Source organism: Heterodontus francisci, chromosome 14, assembly GCF_036365525.1.
Source record: "Heterodontus francisci isolate sHetFra1 chromosome 14, sHetFra1.hap1, whole genome shotgun sequence".
NCBI lineage: Eukaryota > Metazoa > Chordata > Chondrichthyes > Heterodontiformes > Heterodontidae > Heterodontus > Heterodontus francisci.
In genome coordinates, this window is record NC_090384.1 from 52218012 (window position 1) to 52236748 (window position 18737).

At 44.7% G+C, this 18737-nt stretch overlaps 1 protein-coding gene across 6 annotated transcripts in view; it reads left to right on the forward strand.

Moving 5' to 3' along the window:
* eps8l2 (EPS8 signaling adaptor L2) overlaps nucleotides 1-18737 on the forward strand; it is a 229748-nt gene that overhangs the window by 166074 nt on the left and 44937 nt on the right. For 5 of the 6 annotated variants that reach the window (XM_068046206.1, XM_068046207.1, XM_068046204.1 and 2 more), the window contains 2 exons: nucleotides 2156-2342; nucleotides 6744-6877. In XM_068046206.1, coding sequence (XP_067902307.1) covers nucleotides 2156-2342; nucleotides 6744-6877 — 321 coding nt within the window. The remainder of the gene's footprint in view (nucleotides 1-2155; nucleotides 2343-6743; nucleotides 6878-18737) is intronic. The other variant, XM_068046209.1, reaches the window with a different exon arrangement.

Genomic DNA, 18737 nt, shown 5'->3' on the forward strand with positions numbered 1-18737 from the left:
AATGACTACTGCCGGTACTGCAGAGGGTTTGGACCCTGGCCCAATGCTCAAACCCCGGACTCAAACTCAAACCCAGGTGGGATTGCCGGGGTCAGTCTGGAAGGCTCCAGCGAGGGGGGGTGGGAGGGTGCTCATGCAGTGCAGGGGGAGGGAGGTCCTGGGGGGTAAAGTGGCTCCCGGCGGGGGTTCCTCCATGGGTCACAAATTGCCCTTAGTGGAGGGACCACCACCACCAGGCCTGGAGGGAGTGTGCCTCATGGTAAAAGGTGCCCTCCCCGTATAACAGATGCATCCCCCGCTGCTGGTAAGATCCCTGTGGCAGCAGGAAGAGGGCTTTAATTGGCCGTTAATAGGCCACTTAAGGGCCTCGATTGGCCTCTGGGCAGGAAGGCCATCATCGGCCTATCCCGCCCCCGGGAAGATCACTTGCCAATGGGCACTCTGTGCCCCCACCCCCACCCATCATGATACTCTGTATCCCCGCCTCTGACCCTGCCTCAAGGGGCCCATAAAATCCCAGCCGTAGTTCCAAGTCAGGATGATGTGTGGTTTGGAGGGGAATTTGCAGGTGGTGGTGTTCCCATGCATCTGCTGCCCTTGTCCTTCTAGGTTGTGCAGGTCGTGGGTTTGGAAGGTGCTGTCGAAGGAGGCTTAGCGAATTGTTGCCATGTATCTTGTAGATGGTCCACATTGCTGCCACTGTGCACCAGTGGTGGAGGGAGTGAATGTTTAAGGTGGTGGATGCGATGCTGATCATGGGGCTGCTTTGTCCTGGATGGTTTCGAGCTTCTTGAGTGTACAGTATTCCATCACATTCCTGACAGATATGCCTAGGGGAGTTAGAAGGTGAGTTCCTTGCCACAGAATTCCCATTCTCTGAACTGCTCTTGTAGCCACAGTATTTACATGGCTGGTCCAGTTATGTTTCTGGCCAATGGTAACCCCCAGGATGTTGATTTGAATCAAGCAGAGACAGTTCCAGTAAGAGTGAGATTTTTTTGGTCTGTGAGCTATACCATTGGGCTACTATTAGCATATTATACAAAGATTCGTGGCTGATGGATAGATGAGGATAATTACACAGCGATAGTTTCATTAAAAGATTCAGACATCATCAGAAAACATAGGAATTGTAGTGTAAGGATGTAAAGGGTTAATGCTGAAGTCAATGCGAGCAATCCCTCCCACTGTAAGAGTGATGATGTCATTGTCACATGAGTTTAGGCTGGAGAGAAGAGAGAGTAACACGAAGGATGCTAGCTTAGGAGGCTTGATGGGAGTGTATATAGTATTGTGTAAATAATAAACAGTTCTTAGCTGGCCTTATCCTGAGTTTGAGACTTTCTCCAGAATGTCCCTTTAAGCTACTAAATATAACAACAACACACAGCAGGAACAAATCTGTTTGACCCCATAGAAACTTCACTACCTGTGGGCAGGAACTCACAGTGTACACGTGCATGCAAAGAGTCAGCTTAGCTAAATGGTAGCACTCTCACTTCTGGGTCAGGAGGATGTGGGTTTAAGCCCTATTCCAGGAATCTTGTTTGTGGGATCTTACTATGAACAAATTGCCTGTCACCTTAGCCTATAAAATAAGTGCAAATGCATCAAAAGTAATTCAGTGGATGTCCAGCACTTTGGGACATTCGGAGGGTGTGAAAGACAACAAATGAATACAAGGTTTTATCTTCTTTCTATGTATATTGACAGGATAATGTGGGAGCTTTCAACTTTGTATCTTGACAGTGTTATACCTGTCATTGGGACCACCATTACTTTCCTTAATGCAGATATAAGGATGAAAAAAGTTGAAATAAATTAACATTTAAAAGTAAGTGAGTTGCCTGCTCGGTAACAGATGTGATTCAATGATGTGATTTTACATTGATTTAGATATTATAATTTATAACCCTCATTCAGAGTCTGTATGGTTCAGTGAGGATACTTCAATCTAATTGTTTGAAGAGACATGCTGTTGCTTGCCCTGTTCACACAGTCCCAGATCTCCTGTCAAGACCAGCACATTGAAAAGGATTTCTAAATACTGCAAGTTGCCAACTCAAAAGCCCATGAAAAGTCTATAGTTCGTTGCTGACCACAAAATCCATGCATTTTAACTGACGGTAACAGATTACATTTCCTTTTCTTTCAGGGCTGATTGGCCAAGGGACCACTTTGTTCACCCATATGTGCCAAGGTTTAGAAATGGCTGGGAGCCACCTCTTGAAAATTTCCGAGGAGTTCCCTGGGAACTGGACCCATACCATGCGGCGGACTCCACCACAACTGCAGTAGATATGCAGCGCCGACAGGAGGAGATGAAACGACCATCTGAGGAGGTAAAGCAATCTTTATGGTTAATCCTTTGTTTATAATGTGACATTTTGCAATATTAGTAGCATTCTATTTTACCAGATGGATTTGCTTTTTAAAAAAAAATAAAGACCCCATTGTAATACCTGTATCAAATATTACATAAAATATTGTTTGATCTCTGGGATCTAGACTTGATTCCAGTCCTGTTTGGTGGAATGAAAGTCTCTGTGTTGGAGTTTGGACTTGTCCTCTTCAGAAGGAATTGAGTTCAAAGTTCACAGGATGAATCTGCCCAAAATTTAATATTGGTAATCTCACTCTGAGAGGCAATGGCATGGCTTTTGTGGTCAGCAACAAACTATAGACTTTTCACAGGCTTTTGAGTTGGCAACTTGCAGTATTTAGAAATCCTTTTCAATGTGCTGGTCTTGATAGGAGATCTGGGACTGTGTGAACAGGGCAAGCAACAGCATGTCTCTTCAAACAATTAGATTGAAATATCCTCACTGAACCATGCAGACTCTGAATGAGGGTTATAAATTATAATATCTAAATCAATGTAAAATCACATCATTGAAATAGAGGGAAATAAAAGTATTATTAGAAGAGAGAGATAAAGGAGATAGAAAAAGTAAATCTCCAACAATAATTAAATTATGAAGGAATGAGACTCCACACTTGTAAAATTATTTTTTTAGGGCCAAAGAGGTTGTTTGGCAGTATTTAAGTCTTATCATGCCATTAAAAATTCAGTTGCACCTGAATGCACCTAGCTTTTTCTGGCATCCTCAGTAGGTAGTGGGAAAGTATCACACTTTCATGTATTTTAATGTCAAGTCTCTCAGTGAGGCACAGGTGTAGTGAGGCTTATGGAGGAGCAGGGAAACTCAGACAGCAACTTCCAGATTTCTGCATTTTATTGCGTATGTGCGGTTGCCATAAGTTGCTGTCCAATTTACTCCATAATAAAAGGTGAGTGTTGATCGCCTCACCATCATCTCTATCACAAAATATGGGTTCATAAGGATGGGTGTTACATCGGATTACATAGGATATACAGCACAGAAACAGGGCATTTGGTCCAACCTGTCCATGCTGGCATTTATGCTCCACTCGAGTCTCTTCCCATCTTTCCTCATCTAAATCTTTCATCGTAACCCTTCTCCCTCACATGCTTGTCTAACTGCCCCTTAAATGCATCTATACTATTCACTTCAACCATTCCCTGGGTAAAGAAGTTTCTTCTGAATTCCCTATTGGATTTCTTGATGACTATCTTATATTGATGGCCCCTAGTTATGCTGTTCCTCACAAGCAGAAACATTCTCTCTGTATCCAATCTATCAACATCTTTCACAATTTTAAAGACCTCTATTAGGTCAGCCTTCAGCCTTCTTTTTTCAAGAGAAAAGAGACCCAGCCTGTCGATCTTTTTCCTGATATTATACTCACACATTTCTGGTATCATCCTTGTAAATCTACTCTGCACCCGCTCTAGTGCCTCTATATTCTTTCTAAAAATGGCAACCAGAACTGCACGCAGTACTGTTAAGTGCAATCTAACTAAGCTTCAATACAGGTTTATCATAACCTCCCTACTTTTCAATTCTATTCCTTTAGAAATAAAGCCTAGTGCTTGCTTTGCCTTTTTTACGGCCTTGCTAAACCATGGTACAAATTTTAGTGATTGGTGCATTTGTATTCCGAGGTCTCTTTGTTCCTCTACCCCATCTAGACTCACACCTTTCAAGTAATTAGTGACCTCCTTATTCTTCCTATCACAATGTCTACCTCAAATTTATCTGCGTTGAACTTCATTTGCCAATTGTTTGCCCATTCTACAAATTTATTAATGTCCTCTTGTATTTTATTGACTATCTTGCCTAATTCGGTATCATCCGCAAATTTAGAAATTGTGTTTTTGATTCCAAAGTCCAAATCATTAATGTAAATTGTGAACAGCAGTGGTGCCAGCACTGATCCTTGTGGAACACCACTTCCCTCCTTCTGCCACTCTGAATAACTACCCTTTACTCCAACTCTCTGCTTTCTGTCTTGAAGCCAGCTAGCAATCCATTCTGCCACTTGCCCCCACTCCACATTATCCAACATTATTTATTAGTCTATTATGGGGCACCTTTTGAAAATCCAGATAAATTACAGCTACTGTCTACTCTATATATTACCTCCTCAAAAAGTTCAATAAAGTTGGTCAAACAAGATTTTCTCTTTGAAATTCCATGCTGACTGTTCATGATTATATTTTTCTTTCTAAATGTTCTTCTATTCTATTTTTTAGTAGGGATTCCATTACTGTGGATAATAAAAATGCCACGAGTATTGTTGCTAATTTGCTTCTGAGAATGGCTGCTAAGGCAAATTGAGAGACATTTACTCTGCCAATTTTCCTTCAAACCTGAGGCACGGTCGGAGGCCGGGGGTCCATAGAATCACAGCAAGGGGTGGAGGGCCCATTGCCGCCCTATCGCCAAGGGATTTTGCTGGGGGCAGGATAGGCCGACGACAGCCTTCCCAGCCATAGGCCAATTGAGGGCCTTAAGTAGTCTATTAATGGCCACTTAAGGCCTTCTTCCCACCGCTGCTGGGATCTAACCAGCGATGGAGAATGCCTCCACCATGTGGGGAGTGCACCTTGTAAAATGAGGCGCACTCCCTGCAGGCTTGGGGTGGGCCCCTCCTCCGTGGACAATCTGTAGCCCACAGAGGACCCCCGTCAGGAAAATCTACAACCTTATGGACCCCCCCCTCCCCCTGGACCACTCCCACCATCCCACCCCACCTCGCCAAGGCCTTCCAGACTGGCCCCAGAGACCCTGCCTCACCTTCCTGAGGTCTGGGGTTCCAGCGCTGGGCTGCCTCTGCAGTACCAGCAATGGCCACCACTCCCAGTGGTGCTGCCGATACTGCTGAGCTGCCGTCCCGGTGATTGGCCACCAGTTCTTCGAGGTGGGATCACCCTCTTTAAAGGAATGGGGATCCCGGCGCGGGATGCAAAGGCTTGAAAACACCAGAGGATTGTTCCGGGGTTGGGTGGGGGGCACGACAAGACCAAGGCAGGGGCCCCCTGCTTTTCAACCTGGAGCCAGGAGCCCCACCTCCTCCACAAAATCCAGCCCAACACCTGCTTTCCTCCTGCTTGTGCCATCAGACCCTAATATGGCAGCTTCTACTTTTTGAATTTCAGATCTGGTCTACAAGCTTCTAATCTATCTTCTCATCTTTTCTTGGCCTGCCTCCCAGTGCCTTACATGTTCACATTCTGTTTCTTTCATGTTTATAATTTCTTTGATTGATATAAAGGTCGTATCAGCCATCTGACAATGCCCTGTTTTTATTTTGGATTATAGGTCATTGCACTGATACTTCCTCTCGTATTTTTTTGCCTCCCTTTGCCCTCTGTTCTGCATCTATTTAAGCGTTTGTTCAATTATAATTTTCCAGTTCTTATAAAAGGTTTGTCTGAAATGCTAACTAACCTGCTCTCTTAGGAATGTTGAGTGACTCAATTGGCACTTGAACCTAGAGTACTATTAACTAAACCGAGCTGCCTTTCTTCCCTGAATCATAGAATGGCAAGAGCACAAAAAGAGGCCATTTGGTCCTTCGCATCTATGACAGTTCTCTACAAAAGCAACACAGCTAATTCAACACCTCCACTCTTTCCCTGTAGCCCTGTAATTTTCTTTCTGTTGAGATAATTATCCAATTCCCTTTTGAAAGCCACAATTGAATCTGCCTCCACCACAATCTCAGGCAATGCATTCCAGATCCTAACCACTCGCTGCATAAAAAGGTTTCTCCTCATGTTGCCTTTGGTTCATTTACCATTCACCTTAAATTGGTGTCATCTGGTTCTCAATCCTTTCACCAATGGGGACAGTTTCTCTTTATCTACTCTGTCTGGACCACTCATGATTTTGAACATTCTATCAAATCTCCTCTCAATCTGCTCTTCTCTAAGGACTATATTTAAGTACTGTGCTGGTGGTAAAATCTATTTTTATTAATCTTTTTGCATGCACTTGTCACAATTTGCCAAAATCCAAAACAGGACCGTGGAGTGGGATCATACCTTGAGTAGCAAGAATCGCTTTTCCGATATTGAAAGTTTATCAAAAATATTACTTCCCTCTAACTATAATCTCCATATTTCAAGAGAAAACCAAGTAAAAAGGCTTTTGGCGTGCAATTTCAGTTTTAGAACTGCTGAACGCCCCACTCAAAAACAACACTAGTCCAAAACTGAACTGTCTTCACTGTTTCGAGACTCAAATTTGGTCTTCATACTGGGTCCAAACCAGTATTTAGTCTTCACACTGTAGCTAGATCCAAATACAATCTTCATATTGTATGCAGACCCATATAAAGTCTGCTTCGCCTTATTCTTTTTTATTGTCTTTCAGCACTCATCAACACCTGGATTCCCTCCTCCTAATGGGTATGCAAACCGGAATACATCACTCAAGAAAGGCCAGATTGATGACCAGAATACTGCAGTGGATGCTTTTAAGCAGAGTGTTAGTCGGCATGTAGATAGGTAACTGGTATTAGCACGCTGTGGAGAACTGGTACAATGTGCATTCTCTTCCCTTCCTGCTGGTAAAACTGTATGGAGAGCTTCTCTGCATTAATATTCCCCCAATGGGTCAGTAATCCCTGATCTGCAAAACTAACAGGTTTCTTGATTCCATCATCCTTTTTTGCAACTTTCCAGCCTGAAGCTTTGATATTCCTTTTTTTTTATTTTTGTTGAATTATGAATTTAAAGACTGAATTGAATGGAAATGTCCACTACTCCGTAATCTGTCAGTATAGCGCTGGAGATTTTGGCTGTAGTTCCTTTAGAATTTTAGGAGCTCAGTTGCACACCCTATTTGTGACTGTGAGCTGTCCAGAGAAAAAGCAGGTACTTCCATGTGAGGAGGAAGGAAAGATCCCTCATGGCCCTGCCTCATCATGCCATCTAGCCAAAGAGCAGATTGGCCAAGTCCTAGGATCAGGTCATGGTGCCCTTCGGAACCAAATTATTGAAATATTTCTAAACCAGAGAGCAGTTTCATGCTGAGAATTTATGTCAACTAGAAATGGGTCATTTCATTTTATTTAAGACACTGTTTCTTTAAGACATTGATACAATATTACTGCTATAACTGACTCAATCTCTCCTCATACGTCAGTCCCGCCATCCCAGGAATCAGTCTGGTAAACCTTCGCTGCACTCACTCTATAGCAAGAACATCCTTCCTCAGATAAGGAGACCAAAACTGCACACAATATTCCAGGTGTGATCTCACCAAGGCCCTGTATAATTGCAGCAAGACATCCCTGCTCCTGTACTCGAATCCTCTCACTATGAAGGCCAACATATCATTTGCCTTTTTTACCACCTGTTGGACCTGCATGCTTACCTTCAGCGACTGGTGTACGAGAACACCCAGGTCTTGTTGCATATTCCCCACTCTCAGTTTATAGCCATTCAGATACTAATCTGCCTTCCTGTGTTTGCTACAAAAGTGGATAACCTCACATTTATCCACATTATACTGCATCTGCCATGCATTTGCCCACTCACTCAACTTGTCCAAATCACCCTGAAGCCTCTCTGCATCCTCCTCACAACTCACCCTCCCACCCAGTTTTCTGTCATCTGCAAATTTGGAGATATTACATTTAGTTCCCTCATCTAAATCATTAATATACATTGTGAATAGCTGGGGTCCTAGCACTGATCCCTGCACTACCCCACTAGTCACTGCCTGCCATTTGGAAAAAGGCCCATTTATCCCTACTCTTTGTTTCCTGTCTGCCAACCAATTTTCTATCCATTGCAATACACGACCCCCAATCCCATGCACTTTAATTTTACATGCTAATCTCTTATGTGGGACTTTGTCGAAAGCCTTCTGAAAGTCCAACTAAATCACATCCACTGGCTCCCCCTCATCAACTCTACTAGTTACATCCTTGAAGAATTCCAGAAGATTTGTCAAGCATAATTTCCCTTTCGTAAATCCATGCTGACTCTGTCCGATTCTACCGCTGTTCTCCAAGTGCTGTGCTATAAAATCTTTGATAATGGACTCTAGAATTTTCCCCACTACCAACATCAGGCTGACTGGTCTATAATTCACTGCTTTCTCTCTACCTCCCTTTTTAAATAGTGGGGTTACATTAGCTACCCTCCAATCTGTAGAAACTGTTCCAGAGACTATAGAATCTTGGAAGATGACCACCAATGCATCCACTATTTCTAAGGTTACTTCCTTAAGTACTCTGGGATGCAGACCATCAGGCCCTGGGGATTTATTGGCCTTCAATCCCATCAACTTCCCCAACTCCATTTCTCTACGATTACTGATTTCCTTCAGTTCTTCTCTCTCACTAAACCCTGTGTTCCCAACATTTCTGGTATGATATTTGTGTCCTCCTTTGTGAAGCCAGAACCAAAGTATGCATTTAGTTGGTCAGCCATTTCTTTCTTCCCCATAATAAATTCCCCAGTTTCTGACTGTAAGGGACCTACATTTGTCTTCACCAATCTTTTTCTCTTCACATACCTATGGAAACGTTTACAGTCAGTTTTTATGTTCCCCGCAAGCTTGCTCTCATTTTCCTCTTCTTAATCAATCCCTTGGTCCTCCTTTGCTGAATTCTAAACTGCTCCCAATCCTCAGTTCTGTTGTTTTTTCTGGCGAATTTATATGCCTCTTCCTTGGATCTCATGCTATCTCTAATTTCCCTTGTAAGCCATGGTTTGGCTACCTTTGCCATTTTACTTTTGCACCAGACAGGGATAAACAATTGTTGCAGTTCATCCATGCGCTCTTTGAATGTTTGCCATTGCCTTTCCACAGTCGTCCCTTTAAGTAACGTTTCCCAATCCATCATAGCCAACTCGCGCCTTATACCTTCGTAGTTTCCTTTACTAAGATTCAGGACCCTAGTCTCAGAATCAACTATGTCACTCTCCGTCTTGTTGAAGAATTCTATCATATTATGGTCGCTTATCCCCAAGGGGTCTTGCACAACTAGACTGTCAATTATTGCTCTATCGTTACACAATAACCAGTCGAGGATATTTTGTTCTCTAGTTTGTTCCTCGACGTATTGGTCCAGAAAACCATCCCATATACACTCCAAGAATTCCTCCTCGACGGTATTGTGACTAATTTGATTTGCCCAATCTATATGCAGATTAAAGCCACCCAGAATTACAGATGTTCCTTTATCTCATGCGTCTCTAATTTCCTGTTTAATGCCATTCCCAACATCACCACTACAGTTTGGGGGTCTATATACAACCCCCACTAACTTTTTTGCCCCTTAGTGTTTCTCAGCTCTACCCATACAGATTCCACATCGTCAGCTAATATCTTTCCTCACTATTGCGTTCATTTCCTCTTTAACCAGCAATGCAACTCCACCGCGTTTTGCTTTTTGTCTGTCCTTCCTAAATACGGAATACCCCTGGATGTTCATTTCCCATCCCTGGTCACCTCGCAGCCATGTCCCCGTAATCCCAACTATATCATACCCGTTTACATCTATTTGTGCGATTAATTCATCCACTTTATTGCAAATGCTCCGCGCGTTAAGGCACAAAGCCTTAAGGCTTGTCTTTTTAACATTACTTGTCCCCTTCCCACTATTTTTCACTGTGGCCCTGTTTGATTCTGGCCCTTGATTTCTCTGCCTATCATTTTTCTTATTCTCCTTGCTGTCTTTTGTTCTTGTCTTTGATCCCCCCCTTCTCTGACTCCTTGCAAAGGTTCTCATCCTTCTGCCATTTTAGTTTAAACCTTCCCCAACCACTCTAGCAAATACTCCCCCTAGGACATCAGTCCTGTCATGCCCAGGTGTAACACGTCCAGTTTGTATTGGTCCCCACCCCCCCCCCACTCCCCCACCAGAACCAGTCCCAATGTCCTAGGAATCTAAAACCCCCCCCCTCACACCATCTCTTCAGCCACATATTCATCTGATATTTCCTGCTATTTCTACTCTGACTAGCACGTGGCACTGGTAGTAATCCTGAGATCACTACCTTTGAGGTCCTACTTTTCAACTTACTTCCTAACTCCCTATATTCTGCTTTTAGGACCTCATTCTTTTTTTTACCTATGTCGTTTGTACCAATGTGTACCATGACCATTGGCTGTTCACCCTCCCCCTTCAGAATGTACTGTAACCACTCTGAGACATCCTTGACCCTAGCACCAGGGAGGCAACATACCATCCCTGGAGTCTCGTTTGCGGCCACAGAAACACCTATCTATTCCCCTTACAATTGAATCCCCTGTAACTATTGCATTCCCACACTTTTTACTCCTCCCCTGTGCAGCAGAGCCACCCGTGGTGCAACAAATTGGGCTGTTGCTGCTTTTCCCTGAGAGGCCATTCCCCCCAACAGTATCCAAAGCAGTATATCTGTTTTGCAGGGGAATAATCACAGGAGATTCCTGCACTGTCTGCCTAGTCCTCTTGCTCTGCCTGGCGGTCACCCATTCCCTTCCTTCCTGTGGGGTCTGAGCCTGCGGTGTGACCACCTCTCTATACATGCTATCCACAATACTCTCCACCTCGTGGATGCTCCACAGTGTCCCCAGCTGCCGCTCCAGCTCCGAAACCGGGCTTCCAGAGAGCTGCAGCTGGAGACATTTCCTGCACACATGCTGGTTCCGGGCAGTGGAATTGTTCCTGGCTTCCCACATAGAGCATGAGGAGCACAGTATGGCTTTGAGCTCTCCTGCCATGACTTAACCCTTGAAATTAAACCTTTTGGAAGATGCTTAATATCAAATAATATCAATTACTCTAGGGCCCTTCTTCCCTGGTCCTCGTTACTACAGAACTCCCTAAAAAACACTACTTACTATAAATGACAATAAACTGTAAACCTTTCTTACCTTAGATACTTATCCAGCTATTTAGAGATATTCCCTAAAATAAAAGCAAAATACTGCGGATGTGTTAGAGATATTCCCTAACAGCAGTGACTCACCAACCAATCACCTTTCAGCTTTGCTGTGATGTCACTGTTGGCTTCTTTTTTCAAAACTTCAAAAATTTAAATTAAATTAAATCCTAGAATCATAGAAAGCTCAAGGCACAAAAAGAGGCCACTTGGCCCATCGTGTCTGTGCCAGCTGAAAAACAATCCACCTATTCTAATCCCACCTTCCAGCATTTGGTCCATATCCCTGCAGTTTACGGCACCTGAGGTGCATATCCAGACGCCTTTTGAATGAGTTGAGGGTCTCTGCCTCAACTACCCTTTCAGGCAGTGAGTTCCAGACCATCACCACCCTCTGGGTGAAAAAGATTTTCCTTATCTCCCATCTAGTTTTTCTACCAATCACGATAAATCGATGCCCCCCTCGTCATTGACCTCTCTGCTAAGGTGAATAGACCCTTCACCTCCACTCTATCCGCCCCCCTCAAAATTTTGTACATTTCAATCAGATCTCCCCTCAGCCTTCTCTGTTCCAAGGAGAACAGCCCCAGCCTATCCAATCTTTCCTCATAGCTGCATTTTTCCAGTCCTGGTAACATCCTCGTAAATCTCCTCCGTACCCTCTCTAGTGCAATTAAATCCTTTCTGTAATGAGGTGACCAGAACAGCACACAGTACTCAAGGTGTGGCCTAACCAATGAGTTTTACAGTTCCAACATAACCTCCCTGCTCTTGTATTCTATACCTCAACTAATAAAGGAAAGAGCTCCATATGCCTTCTTAACCACGTTATCGACCTGACCTGCTCCCTTCACGGATCTGTGGAATTCAATCCAAGGTCCCTTACTTCCTCTATCCTTCTCAGTATTTTCCCGTTAATCGTGTATTCCTTTGCCTCGTTTGTCCTCCCCAAATGCATCACCTCACGCTTCTCTGGATTGAATTCCATTTGCCACTTTTCTGCCTACCTGACCTGACCAGACCATCAATATCTTCCTGCAGCCTACAGCTATCCACCTCGCTATCTACCACACGGTCAATCTTTGTGTCGTCCACAAACCTCTTGATCATGCCCCCTACATTTACGTCCAAATCATTAATATACACCACAAAAAGCAGGGGACCCACTACTGAGCCTTGTGGAATGGCATTGGAAACAGCACTCCAGTCGATAAAACACCTGTTGACGATTACCCTTTGTTTCCTTCCACTGAGCCAATTTTATATCCACCTTGCTGCATTTCCCTGGATCCCATGGGATTTTATTTTTTAAACCAGTCTGCCATGTGGGATTTTATCAAAAGCCTTGCTAAAATCCATGTAGGCCAGATCAACTGCATTATCCTCATCTATCTTCCCTGTTGCTTCTTCAAAAAATTTAATCAAGTTGGTCAAACAAGATCTTCCCTTAACAAATCCATGCTGACTATCCTTGATTAACCTATGCCTTTCTAAGTGAGTTTATCCTGTATCTCAGAATAGATTCCAATAATTTGCCCACTACTGAGGTTAGACTGACTGGCCTTTAATTATTCAGTCTATCCTTCGTTCCCTTTTTAAATGGAGGTACAATGTTAGCAATTCTCCAATCCTCCAGCACCACACCTGTATCCAGTGAGGACTGGAAAATGATTGACAGACCCTCTGCTCTTTCCTCTCTTGCTTCTTTTAACAGCCTAGGATACATTTCATCCAGCCCTGGTGATTTATCAACTTTCAAGGATGCTAACCCCATTTATACTTCCTCTCTCCCTATGTTTATTATATCCAATACTTCACACTCTTCCTCCTTAACTACAATATCTGCATCGTCCCTCTCTTTTTTGAAGACAGACATAAAGTATTCATTAAGAACCATACAAATATCTTCCGCTCCTACACATTGGTTACCTTTTTGGTCTTTTATGGGCCGCCCCACTCTCTCCTTAGTTATCCTCTTAATGTATTGATAAAACATTTTTGAGTTCACCTTGATTTTGCTTGTCAATATTCTTTCATGCCCTCTCTTTGCTTTCCTAATTTCCTTTTTGATTTCACCCCTTCACTTTCTATACTCCTCTCGGCTTTCTGTAGTATTGAGTTCTCTGTGTCAGACATAAACTTTCCTTTTCTGCCTTATGTTACCCTGTAGACTCCTTGACATCCATGGGGCTCAAGATTTGGCCACCTCACCCTTTTTCTTTGTGAGAACATGTTTACCCTGAACCCCTTGAATCTCCCCTTTGAATGCCTCCCACTGCTGTGACACTGATTTACCTTCAAGTCGCTGTTTCCAGTCCACTTTCGCTAATCACTCCTCAGTTTAGTAAAATTGGCCTTGCCCCAATTGCCTCTAACTCCTGTTCTATCCTTGTCCTTTTCCATAATTATGTCAAAACTAACTGAATTATGATCACTACCACCAAAATACTCTTCCACTGCCACACCTTCCACCTGCCCATCTTCATTTCCTAAAACTAAGTATAAAATTGTGCCATCTCTTGTTGGACTTGCTACATACTTGGCAAAAAAGTTTGCCTGAATGCACCTCAAGAATTCTGTTCCTTAATTCCTTTCACACTAAAACTAATATTGGGGTAGTTAAAATCCCCTACTATTACTACCCTATTGTTCTTGCACTTCTCAGAGATTTGCCTACATATCTGCTCTTCTATCTCCCTCTGACTGGGGGTCTATGGTACACTCCCAGCAGTGTGATTGCCCATTTTTTGTTCCTTAGCTCAATCCATATGGCCTCCTTTGATGAACCTTCCAACATATCATCCCTCCTCACAGCTGTAATAGTTTCCTTAACCAAACTTGCCAGTTCCCCTCCTTTCTAATCCCCCTCCCAATTGCATCCGAAAACCCTGTAACCAGGAACATTGAGCTGCCATTTCCTGTCCCTCCTTAAACCATGTTTCTGTAATAGCTATGATATCATACTGCCATGTGTCTATCTGTGCCCTCAGTTCATCTGTTTTATTTGTTATACTCCTTGCATTGAAATAGATACCCTTGAGCACTGCAAAAAAAATTTTCTCACCTTTGTCCTCTGTCTTCCAGACTCATCCATTAATTTTCCGCTTTCCTTTTTTATTTCTGATTTTGTCCCAACTGAGTCTACCCTCAGGTCCCCATCCCACACCAAACTAGCTTAAACGCTCCCCAACAGCACTAGCAAAACGTCCCGCAAGGAACTCAGTCCTAGCTCTGTTCAGGTGCAACCCATCCGGCCTGTACAGGTCCCATCTGCCCCACAGCCGGTCCCAATATACCAGGAATCTAAAACCCTCCCTCCTGCACCATCTTTCCAGCCACACTTTCATCTGTCTTATCCGTCTATTTCTATACTCACTTCCGTGTGGCACTGGTAGTAATCCAGAAGTAACTACTTTAAGGTCCTGCTTGCTAATTTCTTACCTAGCTCCCTAAATTCTGACTGCAAGACCACATCCCTCTTTCTATCTATGTTGTTGGTTCCAATGTTGACCACGACTGCTGGCTGTTTACCCTCCCCCTTCAGGATGCTCTGCAGCCACTCAGTGATATCCTTGACCCTGGCACAAGGGAGGCAACACACCATCCTGGATTCACGTCTGCGGCCACAGATATGCCTGTCTGTTCCCCTGACTATTGAATCACGAATCACTATGGCACTTCCAGTCTTCCCTGCACCCTCCTGTGCAGCTGAGACACCCGTGGTGCCATCGACTTAGCTGTGGCTACACTCCCCAGACGATGCATCACTTTATCAGTATTCAGAACTGAATACCTGTTGGAGAGTGAGATGCACTTAGGGGTCTCCTGCACTACCTGCCTGATTCTTTTAGACTGTCTGGTAGTCACCCATTCCCTCTCTCCCTGCATACTCTTAAACTGTGGGGTGACCTTACCTACAAACGTGCTATCCACATAGCTCTCATCCTCATGAATGCACCGCAGTGTCGCCAGCTGCCGCTCAAGTTCTAAAACCCGGAGCTCAAGCTTCTTCAATTGACGACACTTCCTGCACAAATGGTTCTCCAGGATATGGGAAGCATTCTGAAGCTCCCACATAGCACAGGAGGTGCACTCTCGAGGTTGAAGCACCTCTGCTATTTCTTTATTTATTAGTTCACCCTTTGCTATTGCTAAAAAAACCTTACCAATACCACAACAGCTCAGAATTAATAATAAAACCTGACTAGTACTGATAAATCCGACTAAAACTCAATAGTTCACTAGTTAAAATAAACCTTACTCACAAAAATACCAACTATTATTAATATTAAGCAACTTACACACGCACTCTAACAGTAATGTACTAACTTAGCTATTTAGAGTTATTCCCTAACAGCAGTTTTTTTTTTATTCATTCATGGGATGTGGACGTTGCTGGCTAGACCAGCATTTATTGCCCATCTCCAGTTGCCCTTGAGAAGGTGGTGGTGAGCTGCCTTCTTGAACTGTGGGTTAGGTACACCCACAGTGCTGTTAGGAAGGGAGTTCCAGGATTTTGAACCAGCAACAGTGAAGGAATGGCGATATAGTTCCAAGACAGGATGGTGTGTCACTTGGAGGGGAACTTGCAGGTGGTGGTGTTCCTATGCATTTGCTGCCCTTGTCCTTCTAGCTGGTAGAGGTCACGGGTTTGGAAGGTGCTATCTAAGGAGCCTTGGTGCATTGCTGCAGTGCATCTTGTAGATGGTACACACTGCTGCCACTGTGCGTCGGTGGTGGAGGGAGTGAATGTTTGTAGATGGGGTGCCAATCAAGCGGGCTGCTTTGTCCTGGATGGTGTTGAGCTTCTTAAGTGTTGTTGGAGCTGCACCCATCCAGGCAAGTGTAGATTATTCCAACACATTCCTGACTTGCGCCTTGTAGATGGTGGACAGGCTATAGGGAGTCAGGAGATGAGTTACTCGCCGCAGGATTCCTAGCCTCTGACCTGCTCGTGTAGCCATGGTATTTATATGGCTACTCCAGTTCAGTTTCTGGTCAATGGTAGCCCCTAGGATGTTGATAGTGGGGGATTCAGTGATGGTAATGTCATTGAATGTCAAGGGGAGATGGTTAGATTTTCTCTTGTTGGAGATGGTCATGCCTGGCACTTGTGTGGTGCGAACATTAATTGCCACTTATCAGCCCAAGCCTGGATATGGTCCAGGTCTTGCTGCATTTCTAGATGGACTACTTCAGTATCTGATGGGTCGCGAATGGTGCTGAACATTGTGCAATCATCAGCGAACATCCCCACTTCTGACCTTATGATTGAAGGAAGGTCATTGATGAAGCAGCTGAAGATGGTCGGGCCTAGGACACTACCCTGAGGAACTCCTGCAGTGAAGTCCTGGGGCTCAGATGATTGACCTCCAACAACCACAACCATCTTCCTTTGCGTTAGGTATGACTCCAACCAGAGGAGAGTTCTCCCCCTGATTCCCATTGACTCCAGTTTTAATTGGGCTCCTTGATGCCATTCTCTGTCAAATGCTGCCTTGATGTCAAGGGCAGTCACTCTCACCTCACCTCTTGAGTTCAGCTCTTTTGTTTACGTTTGAACCAAGGCTGTGATGAGGTCAGGAGCTGAGTGGCCCTGGCGGAACCCAAACTGAGCATCGTTGAGCAGGTTATTGCTAAGCAAGTGCTGCTTGATGACACCTTCCATCACTTTACTGATGATTGAGAGTAGACTGATGGAGTGGTAACTGGCCGGGTTGGATTTATCCTGTTTTTTGTGTACAGGCATACCTGGGCAATTTTCCACATTGCCAGGTAGATGCCAGTGTTGTAGCTGTACTGGAACAGCTTGGCTAGGGGTGCGGCAAGTTCTGGAGCACGGGTCTTCAGTATTATTGCTGGAATATTGTCAAGGCCCATAGCATTTGCAGTATCAGGTGCCTTCAGTCGTTTCTTGATATCACGTGGGGTGAATCGAATTGGCTGAAGTCTTGGCATCTGTGATGCTGAGGACTTCAGGATGACGCCGAGATGGATCATCAACTGGCTGAAGATTGTTGCAAATGCTTCTGCCTTATCTTTCACACTGATGTGCTGGGCTCCCCCATCATTGAGGATGGGGATATTTGTGGAGCCACCTCCTCCAGTTAGTTGTTTAATTGTCCACCACCATTCACGACTGGATGTGGCAGGACTGCAGAGCTTAGATCTGATCCATTGGTTATGGGATTACTTGGCTCTGTCTATTGCATGCTGCTTAGGCAGTTTGGCACGCAAGTAGTCCTCTGTTGTAGTTTCACCTAATTTTAAGTATGCCTGGTGCTGCTCCTGGCATACCCTCCTGCACTGTTCATTGAACCTTGATGGTAATCGTAGAGTGGGGGATATGCTAGGCCTTGAGGTTGAGTACAATTCTGCTGCTGCTGATGGCCCACAGCACCTTATGGATGCCCAGTTTTGCATTGTTAGATCTATTCGAAATGTGTCCCATTTAGCACGGTAATAGTGCCACACAACACGATGGACGGTATCCTCAATGTGAAGGCAGTACTTCGTCTCCACAAGGACTGTGCGGTGGTCACTCCTACCAATACTGTCATGGACAGATGCATCTGTGGCAGGCAGATTGGTGAGGACGAGGTCAAGTATGTTTTTCCCTCGTGTTGGTTCCCCCACCACCTGCCGCAGACCCAGTCTAGCAGCTATGTCCTTTAGGACTTGGCCAGCTCGGTCAGTAGTGGTGCTACCAAGCCACTCTTGGTGATGGACATTGAAGTCCCCCAACCAGAGTACATTCTGTGCCCTTGCCACCCTCAGTGCTTCCTCCAAGTGGTGTTGAGGGAAGGCAGTAGGTGTTAATCAGCAGGAAGTTTCCTTGACCATGTTTGACCTGATGCCATGAGACTTTATGGGATCCAGAGTCAATGTTGAGGACTCCCAGGGCAACTCCCTCCCTACTGTATACCACTGTGCCACCACCTCTGCTGGGTCTGTCCTGCCGGTGGGACAGGACATACCCGGGAATGGTGATGGTGGTGTCTGGGACATTACTCACCAACCAATCATCTTGCAGCTTTCCTGTGATGTCACTGCTCACTTTGTTTTCAAACTCTGGTACGCTTGGACTCCTCTCCGCTGCTCCAGCAAGCTTAGTGCTCCAGGCCGCGATCCTTGGGCTCTATTTATCCGCTCCTTGCTCTGTGTTCTCCCCACCGGGAAATTATGGTCCCGCCTCCCAGCGGCGGGAAAGCCGCCACGGTGCCTCCCACCGCCAGGAGGATCGGGCCAGGCCCTGCCGGCATCGACGTTCATGGCGGGCCTCATCGGGGGCCATCTTCAAGCTCCGCCCCGGCATGGATCCTGATGTTGAGGGCTCCTTAAAATCCAACCCACTATGTTCAGTCCCAGCACAAATGAAAGTGGCCAATTGAAGGAAAGAAAACCATTCAATGCACAATATGGTTGATGTGAGTCTAAAAATATTGTGCCAAAAAGACAGGATAAATTTACTTTTCTAATGCTT